The following is a 7,223-nucleotide window of genomic DNA, read 5'->3' on the forward strand; positions in this document are numbered from 1 at the left end:
TTGTCACAGATCCACAAAATAAATGAACATTATCAATCAGAGAGCGAAGTAACTCGTATGACTTAGACTGATAATGTCAATACTTCTTCGTTTATAAATCATTTGAAGCGATTAAATATATATTGTAATGATTCTGATGTCGTCCTTAAATTTTGTTACAACAACGGATCCCCTACGTAAAGTATAAAACTACTATAAATATATAACCGTCGGGTGTCCAAGTGACACGCTTAAATCCCTAATCTCAGAATAAGTCCCTTATAATATTGCAAAAACAAAACAACAGCATATATATATATAATTATTGTTATATATATATATATATATATATATATATATATATATATATATATATATATATATATATATATATATATATATATATATATATATATATATATATATATATATATATATATATATATATATATCTATAACAATAATTATAGCTTCGAATAATGAAAATTTGTTTTCTCTTTTGCAAGTAGATGTATTCAATGCCCCGATGAAAAATGATCTGATATCTTAAATGAAGTACAACTATGAAACAATTGCTTTGTGAATACTATCTCAAAAATGGAATATACATAACATATTTCAAATAACAAACATAGAAACCAATATATAACAAAGTTACATTCAAATAGTAAAACTTCTCGACTGTTTACATTGCAAAACTGTCGGTGGTCACGCATTTATAAGCAACATAATTATTTATAAGATGCAACGTCTACACATGATTTTCGTTGAATGCATACTTCATATTAATCAATTTAATGTTGCTACAAAAGTCCATGGTGTGAACAAAAGTAGCACCTAGACAGCGTAGAATCTACCTAAATATGTACTTCATGGAATACTCTTTACGGTACTTAATAATATGACAAAATTTTAAAAACATGTATTAAATCGCTCATTTCAGTTTAAAGAAAAATGGACCAGGGTTAGTTTCATCTCCAAGAAGTATAAGGTCTTCATTATTTCTGCTGAACTTGATAAATGTTGGACTAAAACCATATTGTGCAAGATCCAATATCCTGATAAGCTCACCATCATTATCTAACATGTGAATGTTTTTGGAACGTAATCCGCACACATAGATATTACCTTCAACATCAATATCTATTCCTGTTGGCCAATCCAACTCTTTATTTTCATATTTAAACACCTCAGCTTTATCGTTCAGATTCAATGCTATCACTTTTTTCTGTTCGGTTAATCTATACAAGATATTGTTTTCAACACAAATATGTGAATTGGTCAAAAGTTTATTTCCATCTCCATCTGTATCAATTTTACTTTTCGTTTCACCACTAGCCAAGTCGTAGGTTACGAAGACTACGAACAGGCCAGATGTTTCTTCGCAGACCAACAAATTGTTTTCATTTAAATCATCGAAGGAATAGCAACATTTTGTCGTTGAAATGGACTTCATTAGATTAAGATTTTCATTAAACACACTTATTTTTTTATTTGTTGGAAATGACACCACAACCATTTTCTTCAATACAAGAACAGTCCATGGTTCAGTTTTTGTCTTCATTTCAATGACAACTTTTCTACTAGTATTATTATACTTGACAAGGCGCTTATTTTTCTTGTCCGAAAAGATTGACACACTGTCTGTGAAAAAGTCACATGAACTGAAGAAGGAACCGACCTTGAACATTTTTTTAGCACAACCATCCATTCCAAAAGCTGGGACCAACATATCTTTATGACGCGTCGGCGTATATTCCTCCAACATACCAATGAAACATTTGGGGTCGTGTTCACTGTTTACTACGGTAAGTCTGACGCGACTTAATTCTGATTTGGTATCATTGCAGATTTCTTCAATATCCCGATCGTAATCTTTTACGAGTCTTTCCAATCTAGAACTAACAATAAACTTACGTTTCTCGCCCTGCTCCATGTCAGAACATTTCTCAGTCAAAGTTATCGATCTCTCTAGCTGCTTTATTTTGCCTTCTAGTACGGAAAGGTTTCTTTCAACTGAACCACTGTACTCAGCTGCCCTATTTGAGCTGGAAGACAATAGTTGGCTTATTTCAGTCTCAATTGTCTTCAATAATATTTCCTTTCTTTCTTTCACTTGTTTCTGTATGGTATCTATGTCTTTGTCAATTGCTTTTTTATATTTCCTGTACACTGTGACCGAATCATTGAGATTTGTTTTAAGGACTTCCATTCTCCATTTGGAAACACTAATAGATTGTGTTTCGATTTCGGTAATATTACTAATTTCTAGGACACGAGAACAACTTCTGTGAGCAACAATAGCACAAGTGGCACAAAAAACTTCACCATCATCTTCGCACCAGAATTCAATTTCTCTTTCATCATGTTTCTCACACATCAGTAGTTTGTGATACTCATGAAGTTTCTTACAGTCTTCTATGTCATATTCCGTATTTATGGTGTAAACTTTATGACCGCTAGTTGGCTTCAGTTTTTTATGACTCTTCTCACATTCCAGGCACAAATATTCATTGCATTCTACACAGGACACTGTAGCTAATGCCACTTCACTACTTCTTTTACATGGGTCACATCTCGGCATTTTCGGGAAGGTTCTATCTTGGAGGTCGGTCACTGACGCTCTAGGAAGCGACGAAGCCCAAAGTCGCCACGGGAGCTGTGTGTTCGGTGGTTGTGTAATTGCCCTGCACAAGGGGCATTCTATCCCGGACAGCGAAGATAAATCGTCTTCGGATAGTCTCTCAATCCACGTGTGAATGCACGTCTCGCAGAAAATATGATTACAGTTCAGTAAGCAGGGATTACTGAATCTTTCCGTGCAAATCGAACAGTCCACATTATCCGAATTTGGGTTTTCAAACGTTGCTGATGCCATTCTTCTTCATATATATGTCATCACTCGATAATATTTCTGACAGAAAACACATCCGCAGTTATCGATATATTATATTCAACATCAATTTTCATAAAGCAAATGTGTGATTTACGATCGTTTAAAAACGAAAGTAAAACTAGAACAATAAAAATAGAGATGCGTTAGATTAACTGGTCAACCTGCATTACGATCGGCTTACCGGTTACATAGTAATTTTAAAGGTTAACAAGAAACTTTGTTTAACTAAATTAAATGCACTTGTCATAGAATAAATTATACTTATTTCATTTCTCGACATACTTACAATAACCGCTATTGCCTACTGTTCTGTTCTGTCATGTAGTTTCCCCCCAATCTGATTGAGGCACTCCTTGCAGGTAGTCCAGCCAAGATAGGGTTAAATCCAATTTCACGTATAGATCCAATAGTGAAATCACATAAACAAATTGAATTTTTCACACATGCCTTTTTACATTATATATCCTATTACGGTATAGGGATAAATGATATATCATTTAGCCTGAAATATTCAGTCGCGTAACATTATTTTAAAGTTAGTTTAAACAACATTCCACGTCGACGACGGGAATCAATAATATGTCGATAGAATAGTTGACGATTGACGCCACACGCACCTGGTTGGCAACAGGTGGTGGTATTCACATAAATGCTTGCAGAAAGTGTTGATAAAATCATAGTTTATATTCAAAAGTAGTTCAATAAGCCATTGTGCTTGATCTTTCAAGTTATATATTCGAGGCTTTTTGGGATGAAAGCAAACAAAAAATAGAGCGATCCCAAGCGCACAACATACAATACATAACTTGAACCTGTTAATGTTAAGAAAAAAAACTTTGTTACACTTTGTATAAATTCTCTTGACAAATGTTTTGTCTTAAATAAATTGTGTCATCGATGGTGGTACCTTTTGTTTGAACATTTGGGTTTAATTGCCCATTTGTTGAGCACAACCCGCTGTGATCAGATACTACCCAGGCAGTTACTAACTAACAAGGAGGTAGGAGTGCTGTGATACACTGCGGGTCCTCACATAATGCAGCCTCAGGTGCGGTAGGACTTCTTAAACTTCGAAACACACACACATGCGCACACGCGCACACACGTACACACACGCACACACACACGCACACACACACGCACACACACACGAACAAGCACACATGTAGAAATAAGCAGTCAATTGATGTATTATTTTAACGCAAAACTACTTAATTATTACTTGAAATACACAAGCGACAATTGTATTGTAAAAATCAGAAGTAATTTGTATAACACAGATTTACAGAAACTACATACTGTATAGATTTTAGTCCGTTTAATTTTAAACTAATGATTGAGTTTTTATTTTACATGCTAAATACTTTATATGTTTCGCAACGATTTTATAATATTTATAATATTTAGACATTATGATTGGGAAACATGGTCTGACCAAAATTCACGAGAATTTTGAACACGGCAGAGATATAATTTGGGTTCTGATCAAGTTTCATGAAGATTTGGCAATATATGCGGACTCTGTTTAAAGCTTTTCATGATACCGGCCTGTCCATGTGCTTGTTTTTCCGTCCATCCATTCAAGGTTAGACCCAAATGACACGTTTTGACTGGCATCAATAATTCTTCCTAAAAACTAAAAAACTTTAATATCTGCATGGATGACATCTTCGAACACTATCAACACAACTACATTACCTGACCTCAGTTGACCTTTGCATTGCCTTCTTTGGACCAACATTAATTTAGAATGTTCAATTTCTTGTTTAACCCAAATGAGACATTTCGTATTAGACCAATAATGCTGCCTACAAAGCTTTGGATACTTGAATGGATGATTCTTGGAACACTATCAACACACCCCTATAACCTGATCTGATTTTAACGTTTCCATTTTGTTGAACACTATTAAAGGGGCCGTCCAACAGATAAAGCGTCGTATCGACGCGAAACGATATTTTGGGAAACTACGAGGATTGCTTATATAGCTATAAAATACATCCGCTCAAAACATGAGCGTGGGTGGTCGAGTGCTCTAGGCGGGAGGCTTTTTACTCCAGGAATCCAGGGGTCAGTGGTTCGAGCCCTGTTGAGGTTTACTTTTTTTTTCCTTTTTTTAAATTGTATTCTTGTTTTTTTTTACAGGAGATGTTTAGTTCAAATGTTTAAATGTATCAATATAGAGCATTTAAAGCATTTAATGACAAGCTTCAATGCATGCCAAAATCTGTTGGACGGCCCCTTTAAGACACCAAAAACATCTGACGTCATCTTGCCATTGACAATGACCTTCTTTTGGATTGAGACTAATATTAGGTCTTTATGCTTGGTTAAACCAAAATGGGGCATTTCGTCATCAATGCTTCCTACAAGGCTTTTATACGTGCATGATATCTGTGTAAACTATCAAAACAGCAACACCACCGGACCTCATTTTGACCATGACTTCTACCTATTTTGGACTTTAAATTCGAATGGGCAAATAAATCAATACAAAAGCAGCATCCTGTTCTTTCATTTCAACAAGTCACATATCATTTGATCCCACGTGACCAACTTTCAAATTGGGCCGAAATATAGTGTTTACAAATGTTCTGAAAAGTTTTACGACGATTATGCATTAAGTGTGGGCTCTAGAGTGTTCACAAGCTTTTTATGCTCCCCCAAAAAAATTTGGGGGAAGCATATAGTCGCCGCTTCGTCTGTCCGTCCGTGCACAACTTTTGTCCGGGCTATTTATCAGCAACTAATGACCGGGATTCAATTAAACTTTATTGGAAGCTTCACTTCCAAAAGGAGATGTGCATATTATCAGCGGGGTCTGGTCGGATGATTTTTCACAGAGTTATGGCCCTTTGAAATTTTCCATTAACTGTACATATAGTGCAATTCTTGTCCGGGCTATTTCTCAGCAAATAATGACCGGAATTCAATGAAACTTTATGGGAAGCTCCACTACCAAGAGGAGATGTGCATATTATCAGCCGGTTCTGGTCGGATGATTTTTCACAGAGTAATGACCCTTTGAAATTTCCCATTGTACATATAGTGCAATTCTTGTCCGAGCTATTTTTCAGCATCTTATCACGGGAATTCAATGAAACTTTATGGGAAGCTTCACTACCAACAGTAAATGAGCATATTATCAGCCGATTATAGTCGGATGATTTTTCACAGAGTTATGGCCCTGTGAATTTTTTTTATAAACTGTACATATAGTGCAATTCTTGTCCGGGCTATTTCTCCCCAACTACCGACTGGACTTCAATGAAGCTTAATGGGAAGCTTAACTACATTTAGGAGATGCGTATGTTATTAGTGGGTTCTGGTTATTGATTTATTTAGAGAGTTATGGCCCTTTGAAATTTTTAAGTTGCTAAACTATCCATCATATTACTTTGTCCAAAGTTATGCCCCTCATGACGTCTTCTTTTATCTGAATATATAGTGCAATATTGTGACAAAAAAACAACTTCTGGGAGCATCACCCGTCTGAGCCATCTCCGACAGTTTCATGTTTAATTAGACGTATTGACCTAATTTTTTATCCGACACGCCGGCATGACCCAGTTTCAACCTAAGTCAAGATATCCTTAGGACAATGTTCTGACATAGTTTCATGCAGATTGGGAAATTAATATGGCCTCAGTGCTGTTCGCCTTTATTTCATTTGACCTAGCGGCCTAGTTCTTGACACTACGTGATCCAGTTTCTAGCACAGCGGAGATGTCATTGGGAGAAATATTTTGACCATGTTTCATGCAGAAGCTGCTCTTGAGTGTTTACAGGCAAATGCTAATGCACAATGGAAACTGAGGAGCTGCGCCATGAGCGCATGATACGCCCGTCGTTCGCCAATGAAGTAGTAAGGTAATAAATAACCCTTTGAATCATTTTTTTACTTCAGTTTATTTGTATTTGAATACATGGTTTATTTTATAAGTACATGAGCATGGAGCGCCGTCTCCTTGACATTCATACCATATCTTTTTTTGAGTATATGTATGCATTTCTTTAGAGGATATGGAGTTGAAGTAAACCTGTTATAGATATTTTGACCAATAATAAAAGAGAAATGTAGATGGGTAAGTGGTAGTGTACAATCGGAATAGAAAAAAGCTCACCTTGTTCAATTTTTCAGGGATACTAAAAAAAAAAAAAAAAAAATCCATCGAAGGATATTTGAGCTACAGTAGGACATTCAATGAAATCACGAAATTTTGACGAACAAAGTCCCATAACTCTGGAACGACAATTCAGAATTCCGTCAAAAACGAAAGGGGATCAGGGTTTATCAATATTAAGATTGTGTTAAAATTTGAAGAAAATCTGTCAAAGGATATTTGAC

At 35.5% G+C, this 7,223-nt stretch overlaps 1 protein-coding gene across 1 annotated transcript; it reads right to left on the reverse strand.

Moving 5' to 3' along the window:
• Nucleotides 1–550: 550 nt before the first annotated feature.
• Nucleotides 551–3,426, reverse strand: LOC127862671 (E3 ubiquitin/ISG15 ligase TRIM25-like). The gene is made up of 2 exons (XM_052401893.1): nucleotides 3,162–3,426; nucleotides 551–2,893 (listed from the first exon to the last, which is right to left on the reverse strand). Exon 2 carries the CDS (start codon nucleotides 2,855–2,857, stop codon nucleotides 914–916), a length of 1,944 nt encoding a protein of 647 aa, XP_052257853.1. The 5' UTR covers nucleotides 2,858–2,893; nucleotides 3,162–3,426; the 3' UTR covers nucleotides 551–913.
• Between the last annotated feature and the right edge of the window lie 3,797 nt (nucleotides 3,427–7,223).

This window comes from Dreissena polymorpha, chromosome 16, assembly GCF_020536995.1.
Source record: "Dreissena polymorpha isolate Duluth1 chromosome 16, UMN_Dpol_1.0, whole genome shotgun sequence".
In the NCBI taxonomy this organism is placed as follows: domain Eukaryota; kingdom Metazoa; phylum Mollusca; class Bivalvia; order Myida; family Dreissenidae; genus Dreissena; species Dreissena polymorpha.

What these genes read in the sequence shown, in the direction of transcription:
- LOC127862671 (XM_052401893.1), bottom strand. Translation starts at nt 2,857, where the DNA reads ATGGCATCAGCAACGTTTGAAAACCCAAATTCGGATAATGTGGACTGT.